Source organism: Macaca nemestrina, chromosome 10 (genome assembly GCF_043159975.1).
Source record: "Macaca nemestrina isolate mMacNem1 chromosome 10, mMacNem.hap1, whole genome shotgun sequence".
NCBI classification, from domain to species: Eukaryota; Metazoa; Chordata; class Mammalia; order Primates; family Cercopithecidae; genus Macaca; species Macaca nemestrina.
In genome coordinates, this window is record NC_092134.1 from 123398753 (window position 1) to 123423829 (window position 25077).

General features: G+C 34.4%; 1 protein-coding gene across 2 annotated transcripts in view; it reads right to left on the bottom strand.

Annotated features, from left to right (window-relative positions):
• LOC105481413 (phosphatidylinositol-4-phosphate 3-kinase catalytic subunit type 2 gamma) overlaps nt 1-25077 on the bottom strand; it is a 421186-nt gene that overhangs the window by 75399 nt on the left and 320710 nt on the right. For both annotated transcript variants that reach the window (XM_011741018.3, XM_024792846.2), the window contains 3 exons: nt 14263-14452; nt 13654-13775; nt 10120-10228 (listed from right to left, as the gene is read on the bottom strand). In XM_011741018.3, coding sequence (XP_011739320.2) covers nt 10120-10228; nt 13654-13775; nt 14263-14452 — 421 coding nt within the window. The remainder of the gene's footprint in view (nt 1-10119; nt 10229-13653; nt 13776-14262; nt 14453-25077) is intronic.

Consider the following 25077-nt stretch of genomic DNA (forward strand, 5'->3'; position numbering starts at 1 on the left):
CCTTCTTCACACCAGTCCCAGAAATCAGACACCTTTTTACTTTGCACTTATTGGCCTCAGCTTACATAGCCCAAACCTGACAATTTCAGCAGTTGCTGGACAGGTATTGTCTCCAAACAGCTTTAGTATAGTCAGTAAGACAGCCCTCAGCATGCAAAGATAACAATCCATCCACTATTCCCTCAGCACTTTTCTTTATAGATACTGCCATACCCACAGCCCTTGACTGCAGTATAAATGAACAGACGTGACCTTCAGAGAATGTCAGCATCAGTGAGGGACATTAAGATGTCAGCATTCTATGTGCTTCTTTAACATGCAAAAATCACCTGGAACCCAATGGGATGAATTAAGTTCCCTTGATTCTGTAGGGTGGAAGCCTCAGTCATAATTTATTCCCCATGGACTGAGACAGAAAGGCAAATATACTAAAACATGTTATATCATTTTATATTGAGAATGCAATATTGAGAATTTTATATTGAGAATACAATATCTTGCTTTCCTATTGTTTTGTGAACAATGTTTTCAAGCATTATTTTATTTTACTTCTTTGTTTCCTCCTACTACTGACATTATTATACTCTCAGTTTCCCTATTACACTACTCTATCTTCATAGTGACTGAGCACATACTGTTCATTTCTTTCCCTTTGCTCATAATAGATACATTACAAATGTGATTTGTATAATCTCAGTGATCTTTCTGGAGGGCACAGTCATGACTTGGTGTGCTACTACCATTCATCCTTTCTGCCCATGGCCAGGCAATGTTTCTGGGCATGGCACTAGGTAACCAGTGCAGCCTACCCCAGAGCTGGCAGTAAAGAGGATTCCAAAGATCATGCTCCAGAATGCCAGAGATCTCTGTCATGACATTCATGTGGGATTATGCATTGAAGTGAAGGAAAATATTAAAAGTACTATGAATGTTTATTTTGTAATAACATTACATTTCTTTTTCTAAATTTTTCACTTTCTACAAGTTTTAAAATATGTGTCACTATTTGTATAGTAGTTTAGGTATAAAACATATTTAAATGAGTTATATATTTTGGAAGCCTGAGCAATTTTTTTTAAATAAAAACTTGATAAGATATCAGAATAAACAAGTTTAGAGACCATGGCTAAACACTTCTCAGAGGCAATCTTTGATTGAAACCCTTAGGTTTTCAATAGTAGCAGAAGTTTTATAGGCTAATATGTGCTAATGATATTGTTATTCATTTACTCATTCAAAAACACTTAGTAAACATTGATAAGAGTTAGTATTAGTGCTAGACATGGGGTAAAAATAGAGATGAATATAGTCATTTTGTTCTTTAAGTTTCTAAACAGGAGAAAGCGTGTAACCATAATGTTTTGTTTTTGCAGTTATCTTTGCCTAGCATGACTTTTCCCAATTTCTAGTTACCAACTGCTACTTGCCCTTTAATATCGTCTTAAACACCATACCATCTGGGATGCCTTCTCTACCTCACTTGGAATTAGTTGAATACACCCCCTTAAGTGCTCAGGCAGTTGTCCTTTGACACAACATAGCATCTCCAGCTGAGAGTCTACCAGCCTTGAAACAATATTGCAGCATAATATTCTTGTATCAAAATTTGCTAAGAATCAATTTTATAATAGAATACTTGAGTACCTGCTATATTGGAGGCCAAATGACTGAACATATTTAAACAGAAAAATAAATGGAAAGATATTCATTGTCTGAGACAATGGTTCTCAAATACTACCATGTATTGAGATCTTCTGGAGGACTTGTTAAAAACAAAGATTGCTGGGTCCCACCCCTTGAGTTTCTGATTTAGTAGATCTAGGTAGGGCCAATATTTAACGTTCTTATATAAGTTTCAAGGTGAGATTCCCAGCACCATATAGGAACTGTAATTTGAGAACCACTTGTTTTCTTAGTAACTGCTGACAGGGATCTAAAAGTTTCACCTCTTCTTGGTCCTGACTATATGCCATCTAATGCAGTCCTTATTGACAACTCAGGTTTTCTCTAACAGTGCTTAGGACCCCTATGACCTAGGATTTTCTTCTTTAAATATGTCTATTTATCATGAAACCACAATATTACTCAACTAGGAGGCACAGCAATAGGCCAACATACTGAATCGGTGAGTCTATTTTACAGTTAGGAGGCTATTTTGTATATATGCATTGATATTTGTTTAAATTTCAGTGAGTTTTTTTATATGTACTGATTCAATCTATTGTAGAGCATGTAACAAAAGAAATTTAAACCATGACTTGAGATGTAATTTCATGTAAAAGCTTTCCCAAGATCCAAGTGGAGAAGAAAGGCTGTTGAACTGACAGCTGAGAAAAAAATAGAGCTCTTTGGCCCTTTAGTAAGTTCTGGTTATGGGGTTAGCTGTTTTCCTACTGTTACAATGCCTGTAATTTACTTTGAAATATTTCCACATGTGCAACATGATATTATATATGTTTCTTAACATATACATATATGTTATATGTGTGTATAGATCTGTATAACATATATATAACCCAAGTGCTGCTGGCATTTAATCAAGACGGCAGAGTTGAGTCTAGAAATGACCTGTTAATGTCCTAATCAAAGATGCACAACTTGGGCAGCAGTATGGTGAAGGAAAAAAGAGGGTGTTCTTAGTATTCTAATCAAGAATCCCATCTAGATGCAGTCAGTACATGTGCTTCTGTTATTCACTCAGAACTTGATAATAGGCATTTTAGTAATTGGCAAACTGAATGTTAAAGATGAGTTTTTCTTTATAAAAATAGTGGCTTATTGACTAGTCACATTAATATTAGAAATGGGTTCTCATGGGTGACATTAAAGTTATCAAGATCTGTGGACTAGCTAAAAATATTCTATAAGTGTTCTTCACTCTTACATCAAAGGGCAAAAAATCCAAAAGGCCATGTACTCTTTACTTTTAAGGGTAATGTTTCAGATAAATCACTAAAAGATCCTGTGTCTATCCAAGAACTCTAGAATATTCTGTTAGTTTGGTGCCTCCCTATGAAATGTAGCATTCATCTCAAATAAGATCCATCCTTCCTACAGGATGGTGATATGAAAACCTAATAGTAAAGAAAATGAGAGCTCCTTTTAGCATTCGGAAATTGTATGCTCTGTGCATATATTTAGTATATGTGTGTTTGTGTGATCTTAAAAGCCTTTTTAGATTCACATGTGAGATGGGACAGAATTAGGGTTTGGCATTTCCCTTAAATTTTTTAGGCTATTCTCAGAGCCACTGGTGGGTAGCAGCAAACAGCCCGATAAGAAATCCTTAAATACTTTTTGGGATGGAAAGTGACCACAGACTGAGACCCTACAGTAGTAACCTATGAGAGAATGGTTGCAGTAGAGCACAAGAAAGAGATGGGGAAGCAAAATGGCAGACATCTCTTAAAACCAAGGGTAGCTTGGGTGATGGTTGCAGTTTTAGACTCCATTTTCTGGTGATAGTAGGTTAAGCCATTTTGTCCAAATATCCTAATGAGAATAATTGAAACAGCTAGACATTTGTTTTTTAAACTTTGCTGGAAAGCGTTAGAGAGCCAACAAGATAGTGAAAAATTACTAGGGTAGGATCTGGAAGGAAGACACAGATTCAGGAATGTGAGTCCAGGATTTGGCACTGCTTCTCTGGCGTGGGTGCTTACTCATGCAAGTGGGAGCAGTTGAGAGGCTGAGAAGTTAAGCAGCACTTTTGACCACTTTGCAGACACAAGAGGAAAGGAAATTGAATCCAGGACTGCCAGGTAGGCTGCTGGTGAATCTGCCTCTCCTTGGGTCTGGACCCCAGATGGCTATATCTGAGGAATAAGGATGAACCAGAAAGAGGCCCTCACAAAGGCTATATTTCAGTTTAAAATAATCTGAATTGCTGCAATTGAATTTTGGCAATTTTAGATTGTTAATGTCCCTATATTTAATTATTTTCCACACTACGATAATAGTAACCTAGTTGGTAAATTATTTCTACAAAGGATATTGCAGTATAATATCTGGCCACAATAAAAAAGAAAATAACTAAACTTACAAGTGAACAAGACTACATGATTGAAAATCAGTAGAAACATTACACATTAGAATCATACATGGAGTGATTCTCAATAGTGGAGTTTTAGGAAAGATTTAAAAATAACTATACTTACTGTTTGCAAAGATATATACAAAAGGCTGAGATTTTCAGTAAAAATGGGAAACTCACATAAAAATGGAAAAAATAAAACTGAAAAACATAATATTTGAAATTAAGAACTCAAAGAATGAGTTTAATAACATATTAAATACAGATAAAAGAGAATTAATAACCCAGAAATTATGTCAGATGAAGCTACTCAGAATGAAGCATGAGGAGACAAAATGATTAAAAAATACAGGTAAGAGTAGGAGGCATAAAGAATAAAATGAAGAGGTTTAACATATATGTTATTACAGTCCTAGAAAAAGAGAAGAAATGGTACAAGCAATATTTGAAGTCATAATGTCTGAAAACTTTCCAAAACTGATGAAAGACATCATAGCACAAATTCGAGAAGCTCTGAAGCTCAAACATGATAAAAGTAACAACATTACATTTGAGCAGACTATAGTAAAACTGCAAAAAAACAAAAGCAGATATTTATCAGCAGATTATATTTATATATATCAGCAGGTATATTGATATAGCTACCTATATAAAGCTTTATTATATAAATTTTATATTTAATAATATAAAACTTTATTATATGTATATATTTATATATAAAGCTATATATAATAAGGCTTTATATTATAAAAGCTATATATATAGCTATATATAATTATATTTTATATAATTGCTATTAAAATAGTATTGTCAGCAAAAAATCCCTCAAGAATAAAAGACTAAACAAATGTTGATTATATGAATTAAAAATAATAACTACTTAAGTTTATAGATACAGATATAGATATACATTATCTGTAAAGCATATAAGACACAAGGGGGTTAAATAGGCATAGGGCTCTAAGGACCTTGTATCATTGGGAAATTCCTACAAATTCTAATTTATATTAGACTTAAATAAGTCAAAGACACATACTTTAATGTCTATGGTAATTCCTAACAGTAAAAGAGTTTATAACTCCTGAGGCTACATAGGACAAAATGGAAAAATAAATACTAAATTTTAAAAAAAAATGGAAGAAAAGAGAGAAAGCATTTAAGTGATAGATTGAGTATAACATATACGCACAGACACATGCACACACATATATATCGATGACAGTAGCAAATGTAAATAATTAAACAGTATAAGTAAAAGATGAAAATTATGTTACTAGATTTAGAAGAAAACCCATCTGTGTGTTCCTTATAAGAGTGATCATTGAAATGGAAAAATATGAAATGATGAAAGTAAAGCAATGGAAAAAGTTGTGTCATGCAGACACTAGCCAAAATAAAGCTGGCCTGGCTATATTAGTAATACAGAAGAAAGATTTTTCAGACAAAAGGCATTGTTAGAGATAGGAGAGACACAAGAACGTTAGTGAAAATTTCAGTATAATGGGAAAATATAATAATTCTCCATGTAAGTGATCCTAATAACAGCCACAATACATACAAAGCAAAAATTAACAGGAAGATAATGAGAAGTAGTTAGATATATTAATATAGTGGAATATTTCTAAAAACCTCTACTGGTACAAACAAACAAAAATCAGTGAAGATGACAGTTTGCACTAATACACATGTGTAGAACACTGCGTCTCACAACTACGGGGTGCATTCTTCTAAAGCACGCATGGAATTTTTACCGAAATTGACCATATTTAGGACCATAAAACATCGCAAAATTTAGAAAAAATTGAAACTATAGGTGTGTTTTCTGACATGCTTAAGCTAGAAATAAAATAACAAAAATAAAAAGGCTAAATATATTTGAAAAAATTAAAAAGTATTTCTTAAAAATCCATGGCCATAAGAGAAATCACAATGAATAGTTTATAAATATTTTGAAAGAATAAGAAAGAAAATATGGTATTGTATATCAAATTTATATATACAATATTATAGAGAGAGATTTGTGGGGTGCAATCAAACCTTTACTAGAAAAAGGGATTCAAATTTTAAATGTGTAAGTTAGATAGGTTGAAAGTAAAGTTAAGCAGCCATCTGTAGTGAATCTATAATTTTTAATTGCCTTGGCATTTATTTTGAATATAAGTTGCACTTTCAAATCCGAGAAGCAAGTCTTAGTCATCTTTGATAGTTTTCAGTTGTTTGTCTTCGAGCTCCTTGATGTGGTCGATCGAGATATTTCTTATACAACTACCTCCTGGTGACCATCTCTCTATGGGTCAGATAGACATAACCTTCTTGACTCACTCCACTCATACCCACACACTGCTTATATTGCTTAGATATGCTACAATGACTACTTTCAGTCACCATGCACCTCTATAGAACCTGAGCCTGCTTGCTCTAAAACCTCTAATTAGAACTCCCTGTGGGAAACCTGCTTGGATAATGCCCTACACTGCAATAAAGGCCTTGGTCCACAGGTTCCTTGCCCTCTCTCTCTTGTTCTCTACCTGCTGCTTGAGTGTGTATGTTAATAAAGTGTGCATCTCAGGCTGGGCACAGTGGCTGATGCCTGTAATCCCAGCACTTTGGGAGGCCGAGGCAGGCAGATCACCTGAGGTCAGGAGTTCGAGATCAGGCAGGCTAACATGGTGAAACCCCGTCTCTACTAAAAATACAAAAATAGGCTGGGTGTGGTCGTGGGCACCTGTAATCCCAGCTACTGGGGAGGCTGAGGTGGGAGAATTTCTTGAACCTGGGAGGCAGAGGTTGCTGTGAGCTGAGATCACGCCATTGCACTCCAGCGTGGGTGACGAGCAAAACTCCGTCTCAAAAAAAAATGTGCATTTTTTTTACGGATAAAGAAGTATTACATGAAAGGCACATTGTAAACCTAAATAAAGGAGAAGAGCCGTTGATCATGGATCATCCCAAAAGATTCACACATTTATGACATTGAGGTAGGGTATGTTCTTACTAGGAAAATATTGATACATTTCACTTCATTAAAATTAAGCATTTCTGTTCATCAGGAGACATGATAGAGACAGCAAAGGGACAAGGTACAGAGTATGAGAAAATTTTTTCAATCTGTTTAAATAATAAAGAACTTCTATCCAGAATATATGAAGAAATACACCTTCTAACAATTTCAACCAAGAAATGAATCAATAAATGAATGTTAACTGAATAGAAACATGGTAAAGAGATGTGAACTGGCATTTCACGAAAGAGGATATCCGAATGACCAAAAAACATATCGAAAAGTGTTCAAGCTCATTAGTAACAGGAAAATGCAAGCTAAGAGTTCAGTGAGATGCACACCAACCAGAATGGCCCCAATTTAAAAGATTACCAATACCAAGAATAGAAAATTGGAAAATGTATTTATTGCAAAGGAGAGAACAAACTGACCATCACAAAGTTGAAATAAGCATATCCTACAATCTGGAAATTCTATTCCTGGGTGTATCCTACAATCTGGAAATTCTATTCCTGGGTGTAAGAACAACACGTGGATACTGAGTCATGCATGTGAAAGAATGTTCATAACATTATGGTTTGTAATAGCCTCAAACTGGAAACATTCCAAAAGTCTATGTAGAGCAGTATCTACAGATGAATTATAATATATTCATATAATAAAATATTATGCAATGATAAAAATCCATGAATCTTGGAAATGGGCTATCACTGCATTATTGGCTTAAGACCAGTCATTGTATTATTATCTCTTAGTTCAGGTGTTTGACAGGGCTCAGCTGGGTGTTCTGCTTGGGGTCTCTGATGAGACTGTGATCATTTGGTGGCTGGGGATGGAGTCCCAGCTGGGGACTGGGTCAGTTGCTGTTCCTTAGACATGTCTCTTTGTATTTAATCTTTTTGGTTTCTCTACCTGGCAGACTCAGGGTAGGTCAGCTTGAAAGATGGCAACTGAAGGCTCCTGCAGTGACCATTCCAAAAGAAATTGTTAGAAGGTGCATGGCATTTTCTAACCTACCTTGGAAGTCATAAAGGGTCACTTCAACCATATTCTATTTGATGAGCAAATGACAGAAGCCCTCTTGGGATCAAGAGGTTGGGACACAAGCTGCCTCCTCTTGATGGGAGGGTGGCAAACAATTTTCAGACATGTTTTGAAATTACTGCATGGTTAGATGTTCTTATAATTTATCCTTGAACTGTTTAATTTTCTTTTGTGGATTTTTTTCTGAATGTGTGTTTACATTTTACAATTTAAAAATGAAAACAAAAAATAGAAGAACAATGTGCTAGTCTAGTAAGGAGGACCAAAATCTACCAAAGTGGTGAGGGGCATCGTGCTTCACAGTGTTTTCAGTTCCTCACGACTCTTGTGATGGTTAATTTTGTGTGTCAGCTTGGCTGGGTCACAGTGTCCCTGTTTAAACATTATTGTGGATGTTTCCGTGAGGGTGTTTTATTGGATGAGACTCATACTGAAATTGGCAGAGTTTGAGTAAAGCATATTATTCTTCATAATATGGGTAGGCCTCATCCAATCAATTGAATACCTGAACAGAACCAAGACTGAACTCTGAGCAGAATGCCTTGGGACTTGGATGGTAAATAATCTTCTCTGATCTCCAGCCTGCCAGCCTACCCTACAGATTTTGGATTTGCACCTCCACAATCATGTGAGCCAATTAAACAAATTTGTTCTCTCTCTCTCTCTCTCTCTTTCTCTCTCTCTCTCTCACACACACACACACACACACACACACAGTTTTGTTGGTTCAGTTTCTCTGGAGAACACTGACTAATAAGTTCAAGGCTTAGTTTTAGTTTCTAACGACTTGGGCTTGGCGTCCAAACTCTTACATCACAAGAAAGCTGAGATCCATCAGAACTGTGTCCTTGCGCTTTTTCTTAGATCCCCATGAGAGGCAGAATAATACCTTCTACCAAAAGATGTTCATGTCCTAATCCCTGGAAACTCTGAATATGTTACCTTACAGGGCAAAAGAGACTTTGCAGATAGAATTACATTAGGAATCCTGAAATGGTGAGATTATCCTAAGTTGCCCAGATGGACACAATGTAATCATAAAAGCGCTTCTGAGAGGAAGGCAGGAGGGTCAGAATTTGAGCCAAAGCAGATGTGATGACACGGTCAGAGGTCAGAGTGTGCCACTGTGTCGCTGGAACAGAGCCACAAGCCAAGGAACACAACCAACCTCTAGAAATTGAAAAGGTTCCACAACAAGCCCACCAACATTTTGATTTTAATCCCATAAAACCTGTTTTTCAGACTTCTGAATTCCAGAACTTAAGAAAATTGATATGTACTGTTTTAAGCCACCAAATCTGTGGTAACTTGTCACAGCAGCAACAGATTTAAATTTTAAAAATACGATTTCTTTTTGTTTTTTCTCACTCATAATTTTTCTTATATTGTTGAGACATTTCCCCAGGCCACCTCTGTTAAATCCTACTCAGTGTTAAAGGCTCGGCTCAGATGCTCTCTTCTCCTTGAAACTTTATTATTGCATCGGGAATGATTCTTACTCCTCTAAAACTCTAGAGCACTTCACGGCACTGATAGTCCATTTATCACATATTACTTCATTGAAGTTATTTGAAGTCAAGGTTCTATACTTGTTTTGCTGCTCCACAGTTCTCAGTTCATGTATTTCATACAAAATCAGGCATACATATTCATTGAATGAATGAACCCAAGGAATGTTATCATAAAATATTATTATTATTAGAGATGGAATCTGGGTCTGTCACCCAGGCTGGAGTGCAGTGACACTGTTATAGCTCACTGCAGCTTCCAACTCCTGGGCTCAAATGATTCTTCTGCCTCAGCCTCCCGAGTAGCTGGGACTACAGGCATGTGTCACCATGCCTGGATAATTCGAAAAATTTTTTGTAGAGACGAGGTCTCGTTTTGTTGCCCAGGATTGACTTAAACTCCTGGCTTCAAGCAATCTTCCCACCTTGACCTCCCAAAGTACTGGGATTACAGGCATAAACCACCTCACTCACTAATAACATATAAATAGTTGATGTTTTATGTAAAAATAGAAAAATAAATTGTAACTTACATTTGTAACTTCACATGATCCATTTAATATCTGTTCCATGTAATGATTTAGATCTCCAAATCTTTTGTGATCTGAATTTGTAAAAGGTAGGTGCCACCAATGAGGAAACCTGTTTTAAGAGAAAAAACAAGTTATCTTCATTAGTTTGAAAACCGGCCTTTTCATCTTAGGATTGTTCACGAAGTTACAGCGGTATCAGATGGAAGGGCCAAAGAAAACATTTGAAAAAGTCATAGTTTATGCAATTAATCCTGGAAGTTTTATTAATATGGCTGTGGTCATTCATGCCATATTAATGGTCATTAATATTAATACTAACTTAATTTAATTTGACATATTAAATCAATTTATATGTCCCTTCTTACTGTATTAATGGCAGACCACACATTTTGTCTTTTAAACATATGTGGGGTCTTAAAAAAAGACTGAAGTTAACGGTTCAAAATTTTTCAAAAGGTTCAGATTACATTGTTGCTTCTGGGTTCACTAGAGACACCATTATACTAACTAAATTAAGCATTTTAGCAAGTGACTTATACTTCCATCTGCTCTTAGCCTTCTACAAAATAGTAACACTTTCCCCAAGAGTCTGACTACTTGCAGAATTTCCTTTGCACAATCTGATGATTCATCTTGATGGCTTGAACTTGATTAAGACCAATTATTATGTGGGATGACTGGTAATAGGTAGCCTTTGGTAACATATCTTGCTGTCTACATATACCTTTTTAGGAACTATCTAGCAGCCTCCTCTGACTCCAATCATACTGCTGCCTCATCCACACTTCTGCTTCTTTGGTAGGAACCACGGCTTGGCTACCATGCTTGGAGGGGAAATGAACATGGAGGATAATAAAGGACAGTCAGCAAAGACACAGAGGTATGTGATAATTTCATGCCACCCTACTGATTCCTGTTGGAAATGTCAGGAAAGTCCAAAACTCTATGCTTGTATATTTAAACAATGAACATTTTATTTTTTAAAGTCTCTTGCAGACTCTAAGACTTAAGTCTTTAAAATTTTTCATCCAAATTTAATCACGAAAATTAGTACCAGTATACAATCAATTGAACATATAGCATAGAAGATAGATAGATCTATATTCTATATTCTATATATCTATATATGCATAGTATTTTTTTGGGAGAAATGAATTTGATAAATGAGAGATTAGGCTGGTTTTAAGTATTAATTTGTCTGTCTGTGAATTTTCCTTGTTGGTAGAATAAACCAGAAGTCTATGTCAATTCTGCTACTTTGTTAATATTTTTATAGATATATGTCCTAAAACATCTTACATATAAATAAGTATGTGAAAGTTGAGGAATGCTTCTATAATACTGTCATTTAATTGAAACTTCTTCGAGTTAAATGTCAAATATAGCAGTTATTGAAAATTACTTTTTATGATCTTTTGTCTGACAGTATCATCATATCCTCCCTCAATTTCATTCACAACAAAGGTAAGAAAACATCTGACAAAGATTTGATTTGATATTTGATTATTAGAGTAATTCATTTTCTCAGTACCAACACCAATATTTTGATTTGCCCTTTTGTCTGGTCCTCAGAAGTTTCTATAACCTGATCAGTGTACCAAAATAAAATTTTGGATGGTTGGGAGAAGAAAGTCAACTCTCGCCAAGCATATTAATTTTCTAAAAAAGATTATTAATTTTAAGGAATATTTTCATGTTGTGTACCCTTGGAAGTTACCCAGAAACACAAATAGCTGATTTGAAGTCCACTGTTACATGGTATGAACTGATTAGAATTTCATTCTTCATGACTCTGACTTTCTGATCATGCCTTCCAGATGACATTTACATAACTCTCATAGGGCTTCTCTCAGTAAATTTAGAAGTCGTAGAGAATCTTCATCCTTCATTTGTGTGCATCACTGTAAGCCTGGGCCCCTTTGAGAGTGTCAGCATGCAAACAGTGTTCAGGGAACATAGAACAAAATGTTCCTTGCCTCCACAGGTTGCTTACACAGTTTGAAAATCAATGTAAGAAGCTCCAGGCAGCAGTAATGAGCAAAGCAGAATCCTAACAAAAGCTGAAAACTGAAAAGAGGCCAATTGAGATGGATTATTAGAATTTTTAAAGTTTTACAAGTTATACTGATGTGTATTGGTGAGGTACCGTGTAGAACAGAGACATTTTTGAAACCGAAAAAGGATAGCCATTAAACAAAGATGAGCTTACTCTTCTCAATTATTAATTAGTAGGGTTATCACAGCAAACATTGATTTTGAATGTGGTATTTGCAGCCAAACACTGAGTTTTTTTTGCCGGTGTTTCTTTTTTTTCTGTTATTCTATCAGATTTTTTGATAATTCTAAAACTTGATGTTACTTCTAAAAGTTTCCAGAATGACTTTATCTCCCTCTCAGTCTCTTGAGTATGCTCTTAATTTCTTGACTTCCTGATGCTTAAAGTATCTGCATTTCAAAAATCCCTGTTATATATGCCAGTACAGTTTTTTTCATGAATGTGAACTACTCAATTTTTAATAATGTGTAATATTTCTCTATGTACTAACTTTGCTTATATTTGTATTTTGGAAAGTGACTAAATCCTGAAAGCCAAGTAAAAATCCACATGTATAAAGTATGCCAGGTAAAGTATAAACAATTATATCATAAAAGGACCATTTACTTAACAAAAATCTCACTGTAGATAAAACATCTGATTAACATAAATGCAATATCATAATTTCTGGAAAGCTCACATTTTTAAAATCAAAGTACACCTTTTTTATAGACTGAAGTCTATGATCAAAATTTGACTGCTTCTAAGTAATGAATTTTTGAAGGGTTATTTGAACAGAAGTAATTTTTATGATATTTTTAGTTTGCTTATGGTTAACATTTTTCCATTATAACATAAATGAAAATGATGATTTTCAAGATGGCTTCAAAATGATCAAAATAACAAATTCAATTTAGATAATGCAAGTTAATAATTTCAAAGTTAAAAATTAATGGCAACAAAATGAGTTAGTAATATACTAATTGATATAAATATGTTTACATTTTTCTGGTATTAAAATTAAATGTATATATTTAATAAGCATATATAATTATATATAATTAAATATGTATATTAATAAGCCTATATATATAGATTTTATATTACAGTTATTTGTTGAAAAAGTAAACATATCCAATTTTCTTCTGCAATTTCAATTTCAATTGTATTTTTATAAAAAATAACTAAGAGGATTAAATTAAAAACAGGCAAATGAGACCATTTTCCCAATAATCGAAGAAAAACGAAGTGACTTTTGAAATTGTCTGTCTACAAAATCAATGACTGGAAGTAAAAAGAAAATTGCAAACCTTGTTCTGTTTTATGAGACAAAAGATTCCTCACTCTGAGAGCAATTCAGACTCTGCTGGGATGGATTCAATGGCATTGGAGTCAGAATACTGTGTTGCTCACAAATAGAAAATCCCATAACCATAATTTTTCTTTTTGCTCAAGGACAAGTACTGAAGGCAAAACAATGTAAAAGGACAGTGCCTTACTCTGGGAGAGTCAATGATGCAAACTGCTTCTGAAGTTGGCTGTGAAGTTTTGAAAACTGGTCAAATGATTTTTCTATCAGGCTTGTTTCGTTGTTGCTGTGTGTCACCTGGATCAGATACAGCTGCAGAAAGTAAATAGATAGAAATCAAAAGATGGCAATATCAGCCTGTGATACATTCTGAAACCCTATTTTATGTAAACCAAACAAAAGGAGAACCTTTCTGCAAAACATTATCATAAAAGCCAGGAGATGCATTTTGTAAAGGCAAAATTACCTATAAATAATATCTAAGAGTATCATAATTGTATGTGCTAGGAAGAGATTGCCTAATTTTTGCTGTTCTTGTGGACATTTTAATCAGTTATTGATTTATACTCTACCACAGGGCAGGAATTGTTCTCTTTGATGGTTCTCTACTCATAGCTCTTGTTGTTATGATTTTTTTCTTGGAACATCCTCTTAATGACACTTCTGCTTAAATTGTAAATAATTTTTCATTTGCATAGTAAAAAAATTATGCTATAAGAAAGGCTGTGTAGGATAGTGAAGGGAAGTCTGAGATAAAGTCAAGTGATACTTAAGTCAAGATGACAGATTTTAAACTTACATTACTGGATTTCTTGCTGAACCCTAAAATTGTTGCTGTTTGAATCAACCTAGTTGTACTCAGCAAACAGGATTCCTGAGGAAAAGTCTGTGAAGTAGATTTGGCAGGGCTTATGGCTGACATTTGTGCAAGTGTGTGGATCAAGTTGTTCAATTTAACAGGGAAACACTCCAGACTTTCCTTTATTTTCCTAGAGAAATGTAAAAGAAAAGATGGTGAGTAACACTCCTCTGCATCTAGTCATTTCAGTTATGATCTGTTTCTTTGTGTTTGTCAGTGTGAGGGGAAAAAGCCAAGAACCACGTGTATTTATTTGGAGCCCAACTATTAAATGTTATTTGTATAAATTTCAAGTTCGCATCTGGAGTTGTTAGCAAATAAATATACAAGAAATTCTTGTGATGAAATATAAAACTGTAGTTGCTATATTGTATGACCACATTTTAAGATTTTGTTGTGGCCGGGGGCGGTGGCTCACGCCTGTAATCCCAGCACTTTGGGAGGCTGAGGTGGGTGGATCACGAGGTCAGGAGATCGAGACCATCCTGGCTAACATGGTGAAACCCATCTCTACTAAAAGTACAAAAAAATTAGCCAGGTGTGGTGGCGGGCGCCTGTAGTTCCAGCTACTTGGGAGGCTGAGGCAGGAGAATGGGGTGAGCCTGGGAAGCGGAGCTTGCAGTGAGCCGAGATAGCGCCACTGCACTCCAGTCTGAGTGACAGAGCAAGACTCTGCCTCAAAAAAAAAAAAAAAAAAAAAAAGGATTTTGTTGTTTATTTGGGGGAATTTTAAAAAAATTTAATTCCAGCTTATAATTATTTAAAATATTTACATAATTCCAGAAGTTAAGTAATGTAAATTCAAAGAAGCCTAGTAGCTATTCCCATACTTTCTACCCTATTCTTTCCCTTCCCTTATATTTAAACTGTTTTAACACTTATGGCTCAACTTTCATTGTTTAATTTTTAATTTAAATTTTATTTTTGTATATTTTTATGTTTTTCTTTAAAAAGGTAGCATACTTAAGTCCTATAGTTAACAGACAAGTATTTTATATAAAATATTTTTCATTCTTTGATTTGTTTTCCTTTGTTTTTGGTGTTTTTTGTTGTCTCTGCTTTTTAGAGGTTTTTTTTTGTATTTAAGAAAGTTTGCATTCTAATGGTATAATAATATATTTCTATATTTTCCTTTACCTTTTCTTTTTTTATTTTTAATTCATTCTCTATTGAGAGCAATATTGAAATCAGCTAATAGCTTCTTTCTTCATACTGTTTGTTCCATTTTCTCCGGTATCTGACTTGTAATATTACCCTTTTAATCTCAGTTAATACTATAAAGCAAACAGTATGCTTATTCTACTTTTAATTTGTGCCTCCTCCTAGCCCCCACTTCCTTTTTTTTTTTTTTTTTCAGAGATAGGGTCTTACTCTGTCACCCAGTCTGGACTACAGTGGTGAGATAGTAGCTCACTGCAGCGTCTGAATTCTAGGCTCAAAGGATCCTCCCTCCTCAGCTTCCTGAGTAGCTAGGATTACAGGCATGTGCCCGGATGCCTGTCTAAACCCACCTCCATTTTTTGTTGACCTACAATTGTATACTATAATTGAACTGTATTGTATAGTGTATATACTAAACACACTTTTCAGTTTCTCTTATAACCTTCACTTAATTATAAACTCTACCAGTCCTTATGCCCACGTCTCTCCAGTCACTTTATCTGAAACTCATGTTCCAGTAAATTCTTCAAGAAGTGCTCAAGGAAATAAGTTTCTGATTTCTTGTAAGCTGACAACAGTTGGTCTGTGGCCTTTATACTTGCTAGTTAGTTTGCCTGGATATGACATCATTAGCTCACATTTTCTTTTTTGAGTGCCATAAAGCTATTCTATTTTCTTCTGGAACAAAGGATTACTATTCAAAACTCTGATGACATAGTAAATTATTTCCCATATAAGTGAGTTAGTCTTCCTGCCTACATGCTTAAAGGAAGTTTCTCTTTCTGCAAAGTTCAGTAGTTTTTCTAAAACATGCTTCTGTATTGGTTTTTCTGGGTCATTTTTTTGAATATGCAATGTGCCCTGTCAATATGTAATTTCAAATCCTTCCACTTTTGAAATTTTTTTCTTAAATTATAGTCTTAGCATTTGTTAAAATACTAAATATACTATTTAGTTTTGATATAGTTTTATATATTATTTGGTTTTCTTTTTTTCAGGGAGTACTATTATATGTACATTGGATCTTCATTGCCTTTCTTTATTTCTTTTTTATTTTAAAAGTGCTCTCTGTTTTTACCTTCTCTCTTAGGCATTGTGTGTTGTGTTTGTTCATTCCTATGTCTCTTCTAGCTTATTGTTTGTAAAATCATGTTTTCTTTTATTTCTAATTCTTTCTTGGGTTCACTCACTTCCTTGCTGAGGTTTCCTAATTGTGGTCTATGTTGTTCCTTCATATATTTATCATTTTCTTAATTTCTTTTATCTCAATATATAAGGATACAGTTTATCCTTTTTGTTGGCATGTCTTTCTGGCCCACATTTTTTGTAAGGATATTATTTTGCTTCTTATTTCTCTTTTTCTTGTAATTCTGTATGACTTTCAACCATGGTCATTTTTCTTGTTCATTTTTATATAAAATGAGTATTCCTGAACTTTCAGGAAGGAGTAGAAGATTTTTTAGGGTCTGGGGTTTCCTTTTCTGTTGCTGTCACATAGTGATTTTTAAAAAATGATTTTTGCCAGGCGCAGCGGCTCATGCCTGTAATCCCAGCACTTTGGGAGGCCAAGGCGGGTAGATCACCTGAGGTCGGGAGGTTGAGACTAGTGAAACCCCGTCTCTACTAAAAATACAAAAAATTAGCCAGGTATGGTGGCAGATGCCTGTAATCTCAGCTACTTGTGAGGCTGAGGCAGGAGAATTGCTTGAACCTGGGAGATGGAGGTTGCAGTGAGCCGTGATTGTGCCACTGCACTCCAGCCTACACAACAAGAGCAAAGCTTTGTCTCAAAAAAGTATATATATATATATAATTTCATATAATACATTCTGGGATATTTCTTCTTTGATCCCCTCCCTCCAACTTTCTGGACTTTGATTTTCCCTTTGCTAATATTATCGCTTGTCCACACAAGTTGGATTATATGTGCAACAGTTTCTCTTCAGTGTGAGTGAGACTTCTTCTTGGAAGAAAGCCCCAGTTAAATTTGAGAATTCATAGACTGCCTAATCTTTTTATATTTGCCACAGAACCCTCACCCTTGCCTGTGAAATAGAGTGTGCAAAAAGTACTTCCAATTTCAACGGCTTTTCTCAAATTAGCCTGCTCAGCTTCCAACAAGTACCTGTTGACTCTTTTGGAGTACTGCTCTCAGGTCAGCCAGAGTACCTGTGGTTTCCCTTAGCTTCCTTCTGTCCAAATGCTCATACCACACAAATCTTGTAACTTAATGGTTTGCCTCCACCTGCTTTTATTATACGGTTCTTGGGTATACCTTGTTACCTAGTTTTGTCATAAATGTTGTCCAAGCTTTTGGATTTTGCTATCCTGGTTGATTTGCCTATTGTATGTAAGAGATTTAGAGACATTTAAAAACTTGGCATTTTAGCGTATATAATTTAAGCAGCACAGGAAAATATAAAGTAAAATGTGAAAGGTTCCCTTTTTCTTTTCTCCATGGGAGACCAGTGCTCCTCCCCAGAAATAACCACTGTAAGCAGTTTGACATCATTCTTTTTTGAACTTTCTCTATATATTTGTGCAAACACACAGACATGCAAACATACAGATATGCAAACACATAGACACACACATTGTCCTTATTCCTATTACATGCTAGGTACTATTCTAGTGGTGGGATTTAGCAATGTACAAAAGAGATGGAAGTTTTTTGCTCTTTTAGAGTTTGTATACTATAAAATTCTGATAGTAATTAATCAAGTAAAAATATATAATTTGATAAAGTAATATGTATTATAAAAGAAAATAGGAAATAGGGAGAGGAAATATGGGGGTAGATAATAGTACTACAATTTTAAATAGGATGCCCACTGAAAAGTGCTTATCTCACTAAAAAGACGAGCTGAATGATTTGACAAAGACCTTAACTTGCCATGAAGGTAGACCATGGGAATTTCTGATGAAATGCATTTTAGGCAGAAGCAACAGGTAGTCCACAAGCTCAGAGGTACATGAATGGCTAGAGTGTTTAATGAACAGCAAAAGGAAGGCAATGTCGCTGACATAAAGTGAGTAGAGAAAGAAGGGAATCAAAGACCTAAAGGGCACAATTGAGTAAGAACTTTGACTCTGTGTGAGATGAGAGTTAGAGAAGAATCACAATTGTATGTAATGTTGCAATTTGTTTTTTTGTTAACTTAATAATATATTTTACAGGAAAAAATTAATAGTAACTGGTACATAGTAAGTGATCCAAAAATATCTGTTGAATGACTGAACAATCTTTCTAATTCAGAACATAGCATTAAATCATGTTTTTAAATGGCCTCATGGTTTCTCCAAATATGGATGAAAAATGTTTAATTTAACAATTTTTTAAATTGCAAAGACTTTTTTTTTTTCTTTACTGTTTAACTTTGCCCAAAACCAAGGGTCTATATATACAAAAGCCTGTTTCTGGCCTCCTCATTTTGTTGCAGTCATTTCTTTGTTTATCTCTGTATCAGTATTACACTATCCTAAATAGCTGGAACTTTATAGTACATCTTGAAATCCAGGAGAACAATTATTTTATCTCATTTTCTTTAGGGGGTTCTTCACTATTCTAGGCCATTTTGACCTCCTAAATATATTTTAGAATTAGCTTATCAAGTTCACCCACACACAAAACAAATAGGAGAGGATTTTGAATGGTACTGTATGTAAATTACAAATCAATTTGGAGAATATTAACATCTCTATAGTATTAAGACATTCAGTTCACGAATGTGGTATATTGTTCTATTTAGTTTGGTCTTGCATATTTTTTGTTGGAGTTATTCTTTGGTTTGGCATATTTTATATGACATAAATGCTATCTTTTACTAACTTTTAATTAACGTTCAATAATATATGAGTAGATTTTTAACTCTTATTAATTCTAACAACATATGTACATTCTTTTGAAATTTGTATGTACCACAGTCATGTAACCTGCAAATAATGGTAGTGGTTGTTTTGGTCACTCTGCACTGCTAAGAAACTTCCGCTTCAATAGTAAATGGAAGTGGTGATAGCAAGCATTGTTGGTGTGTTCCTGATTACAAAGGAAAATCTTTCAGTGTTTACTGTTAAGCGTAATGTATTCTGTAGGTTTTTAGCTATATGTTAATGATACTCTTTTCTATTTCTATTTTTTTCCTAAATGAATGGTTCTACATTTTATTAACTACATTTTCTGTATCTATTTAGGTGATCATATATTTTCTTTTTAATTTTTAAAGTACTGAGTCTTAAATGTTTACTTTGTAACAACTTATTTTACTAAATTCTTGTTATTTTGATTTGTTTGTATGTGTGTGTGCTAATTCTCTGGGATTGTATTAATTATTGTATTATTCATCTGAAAAAAAAACTGCATAACAAAGTTTAGACAGCTTTATTATCAATATAGAAGATACTATCTTTTCCCCACCATTAATGAGAATGCTTATAATTTTTAACTTTTGAAAGTACGATGCTTATCTAAGCTTGGATCTATTCTGAGCGTACTAAAATGTTCCAGGAGGAATGGATGTTGAATGTAATCCAGTATGACTTTTCTGGGTTGGCATCTATCAAAGTGATCATGCAATGTCTTCTTTACAACTAATCTGCCATGTCCTCAATATTACAAACGTACTTCAATTATGTTTAATAATTTTTCCTTTAATTTCATAAAAATTCGGGGCCATTTATCTTGTTCTGGTCTTAAACTTTTTTGAACAAATTCCAAATTTTTCCACTCTTATACATCAATTTAGGCCAACACTTGCTAAGAAAGTTAAAATATGACTCTGATCCCATCATTCGTCTCCCCAGTGTTCACCATTTCTAAAGATGTTGTTTGCACTTATGAATTTACAGGTACACAGGGCAGTACAAAACGTTAATTTATTTCTTCATCAGCAGTTTAAAGACATGAGGATAATAATAATAGTAGGAGTATAATACTAATCATGATTTATGGAGACTCTACCATTCATTCATTCATTGAACATTGATCCAACAAATATTTACTGATCACATTTTATGTGCTGGAGTGAAAAGCTTTAGGGTGACAGCATGTACTCACTTCTCGTGAAGATACCAGTTTTAAATTTTGTGAATCATAAATTTTAAGTTTTGATGAACTCACCCTCGCAAAATCTCAACTTTGCCCATACCTTATTCTTATATTGCCCAACAGTTAGGATGTAAGAAGGCTGAAGATGAAGGGTGAGACTTTATGGTCAGCCCATGGTTTGGGGGCCAGACTTTCACTCAAATCCATCTCTTATGTCTCAGGTGTCAGACTTAACGGGTCAGACAAAACACTGCTGTTAACTATGATTGGACTTGGGACTGGGGCTCTGAGTGTAGTTGGTTTCAGGCCTCTGTGAGGATCTAATTTATCCAAGTAATAGCTCCCTGATTTATTTTGTTTAATGGCAGCATTAGCAGGATTATGCTTTGGATTATCCTTATATTACAGGAATAAAGCAGCAGCTGGGAGGATTTTAGCTCTTAAGTTTCCTAAGGGAAGCCTCCAAGCAGTCTTGATAAACACTTTTAACCCCCCCTTGCTAGGCACTATTCTGTGTGCTGGGAGGTGAAGAAGAGAAACCAGATTTCTGCCCTCAGGAAGTATGTATCCCTTGGCAGGTACTACACTAAATGCTTCATGTTAATCTTTTCATCCTTAGAGAAGAGCAGTCAAATTATTTCAGCAATAGATAAGAAAATGACTAGGAGAAGTTAAATGCATACCAAAGGTGACATCACCTAAGAAGTAGTAACTGAAGAATTCTACTCATGTTTATCTGATTCCTTAGTCTCTGCTCTCACTGTGGATTTTAAAAAGCAAACAATAATTCAATTTTCTCTTTCAGAGAAAAATAAGCCAATAACTTGTGGAATTCTCAGGTGGAACAAAGGTACTAAGACAATGATCTTTTGGTTTTTACATGGAAATAACGCTTAAAAAAAAAAGTGACGTATTTCTAGCTGCCAAGGAACATAGTCTAAAGGGACCTATAATAAGTGTAAAATTTCTTAAGCCTTAGGTCCTGTCTTAAAAAATGTGTACACATTGTATTCTACTTCATAATATATGTACTTTTTATATGAACTAAATATTTTAATTGCTTATCATCAGAAACCATTGCCTCTAACAGGTTTCCTAGCACTGTGTGTGTGAATGGGCAATTGAGTCTATCAGTCTCAGAAAACTGAGTTGAATCCAGAGCTCTGATCTTCTGGGTCAGATTCAGCATCTAGGCAGATTATTTTTTCTCAAATTAAATATAATGTTTTAAAATTCACATTTATGTTGATATGTGACTACAAATGGCAAACTTTTTTGCTGCCTTATGAGCGACATCAGACTAAGCCTTGAGGAGAGATGACTACGACGCCATTGCCAGTTATACGAAAGTTCTTAGGCAACACCTGATGGAGATTTCTACAAGAACATATTTCGATTTACAGTTTAAATTGTTCATATATTTGGCAATTGGATAGAATAACTGTTTCAATGGTCAGTCTCTTTAACAGTCACAGGAAAATATTTCTCAGAAGGCTTCTGTGAAGGAATTTGCATGAGAACATTCTTTATGTTACCACTGATACTATAAGTTTATAATATAAAAATACAGGAAGAGTTGCAATTGACTCACCCATCATGAACAAATTTCTTCATCTAAATCTCAAACTTCATTTCATTGCAGTATTCTGGCATGTGCAAGAAACACATTACTTTGTTTTTTGTACTGAAGTTACTGACTGAGTGTCCAGCTTTACAAGTCACTCTTAATCATTCAAGGGGAACAGTGAATTAATACAATTTTGTCACAGTTTCTTTTATTGCATAAAGAAAAATAGTAGTTCGGCACTGAATTTGTAATCTCTGAAATATAGGACCAGTGCTTTCTCTTACTTAAGCTTATGAAGTATGCTATCGGATAATTCCTATTTTACTACAAATTTATACTGCACTAAATATTCAAACACATATTTTTTTAAGCAAAAAACTTTACTATTCCTAAATGAGCTCAGTGACAATCATTGCCAATGTATTCTAGGTACATGATAAAATGATTCATTTCCATGTACTTTTATTATTAAAAATTCAAAATTGCACACATGGAAAAAAGAGCACATGATGATTTTGATTGCACATGTATGCAATGTGTATGTACACATTTGACTCCAAACTTTAAAGTTTATGTTCTAATCCTTTAAACAAAATAAGATACTAAAAAGGATACGTCATGTTAATCCTTGGGGCTTTGATAGCATGGTATACCAATTTGAGAAACCTAGCTATAAGCCTGTAGATGTTTTTCTTGTGATAGCCTTTCAACTAATCTGAAGACACTAAAGTTAAAGAACATTTATATTTATCTGACAGTCAGGACATTAAGAGTTCCATATGCAGAACTTTTTTCCATATGATTTGGCATAGTTGTATCCTGGGAAGAGCACTCATTATGCAAGGAATAAATCTTGTTCTAATCTGTACTCACTAGGTCTGCCCATGATCTCAAGAAAGCCATCGTTGAACAATTTCGGGAGATTCAACTGTTGCATCTATAAAATGTAGTTGATTACTCATGCCAGTTATCTCAAGAAAGTCATTGTTGAATGACTTCAGGAGACTCAATTGCTGTATCTATAAAACATAATTGATTACTAAACCATGCTGTTTCCCAGGATCATTGATAGGATCAAACAAGATAAAATAGGAGAAGTCTTTGGAAATGAAATAGTATTGTGCAAATATTATTTCAGAAAATGTACTACCAATAAGTAAAGAAATAAATACATATGAGTCTAAAAGGTAGCAAAGTATACAAAGAGGGATACAAGAGAAAATGAATGTACAAATTTATTGTTCAAAGGAAACTGGCTTGTGGTGCTCTCTTGAACTCCTACAAGAGAGGTATTAGGTAAGGATTAGAACAAACAGCAGCTTTAGCGTTTATTTTCTTATTTTCTTTCTTCTTCCCCATCCTCTTTCTCCTGCTTTACAGTTTAGATATTGGCTTAAATACTTTAACAAACTTAAAGGTCTTTGTTGTTTTCCAAGTTGAGGTTTCAAGTCTTCAGAATTCATGCTACAAGTTCAGCTAGTCTTACGTAAATGTAAGGCACCAAGCTGCATTCAAACAAGAGTTTCAAGTTCTGTGGACTTGACTGGGAGTGGATCATTCTTTTAACTTTTTAGATAGATGCCTTATAAAATTGACCAAATCAGAACAAACTGAATCAAGGAACCAGGGAAGGGTTGATGGGTTAGTCTTACTATGAATAAAGTGATATGCCAGTGAAATGATATTCCAGTTTTCAATTCCCACTCCCAAAGCCATTTATTTTATTAATGATATTAAAAGGAAGTTGTATGGAAAGCAAAAAAATAAATCTTAACATGCAACACTAAAGAAAAATCAATAGTGATAAATGGTGCTATAGTTAAGGTTATAAAAATCTTTAAAATGTGAAAAATATGTTTTAAAATAGTAAACGATTGTAGCCTAATTGCTTGTTAAATCACTGGTATATAGTAATTGTATGCAATGCGTAGGGTTAGAAATACCAGTGGGGATTAACAGATACACTGCGCTGTTGTGCATAAAATGGCTGCTGGGAAACAGCGCCATCTGGACTATTCATCTTTTTTCAGTAATGATTTTTGGTACTCTTGGTGGGTACATTAAACTTTGCAAATGCTTTTAACCTTTAGACTGATAGTCTCCTGAAGAGTTTACAATCTTTTTTCAAAGCTTAATAGCTAAGGTGTGTCCTGACTTGGAATTTAGGCAATTTAGGGAAATTCTCAGTTTAACTTATATAATTCAAAAACAGCATTTCCCCTACTGCAGAAATTTAGAACAGCAACCACACTATCAAACATCGTAATGACTGTGACGGGGCCATGCAACTTAGGAAGTACAGATATTATAAGTGGTTATATCTGCAGTTAAAAATAGTTTATAAAGTTAATTTAGTTCAGGTTTGTTATTATAACTAAAAATAATGGGAGACTTTCAGAATGAGAGGAGAAATTCTACTTGTTTTAATTCACATTTTCCTTTGAATCTGCTTTCTTATTTAGGAAAAACTGGACTTCTTGATTGTTATTTTCTTTTGGTTCTGTGTTCCCATCTCCCCTTGGTAGTGTTTATTTCTGTAGGTATCAATTGTTAAGCTAAGACAAAGGAAAACATTGGTTCTTATTTGTGGAGTTATAACCACAGTTTGCATTGTAGTAAAAAAAAAAAAATAAAATTTAATGATAAAAGTACACAAGGATTTACATTTCCATCCCATGTGCTATTTCTCAGTTTTGAGGAGAAACAAGATATAAAATCATTGAACTATGTTTTAAGACATTTGTGCATAAAGAGTCTTGTCTCACACCCTAGCCATGAGAAATAAATAAGGAATGAGGGGAACAAAGAATTTCTGGAATTGAGTCTGCAAACCTTCAGTGGTACAGGGACTCTGGCTCCTGTGTCTATGATGTGGAGGCCAGGTGCACTCTCTGGATGCCATCCACATTTCCAACGGTTTCAATGTTGTACTTGTTGGACGGTCACTGTGCCCGTTCTGCCTAATGGCCCCTCCTAAGACTTC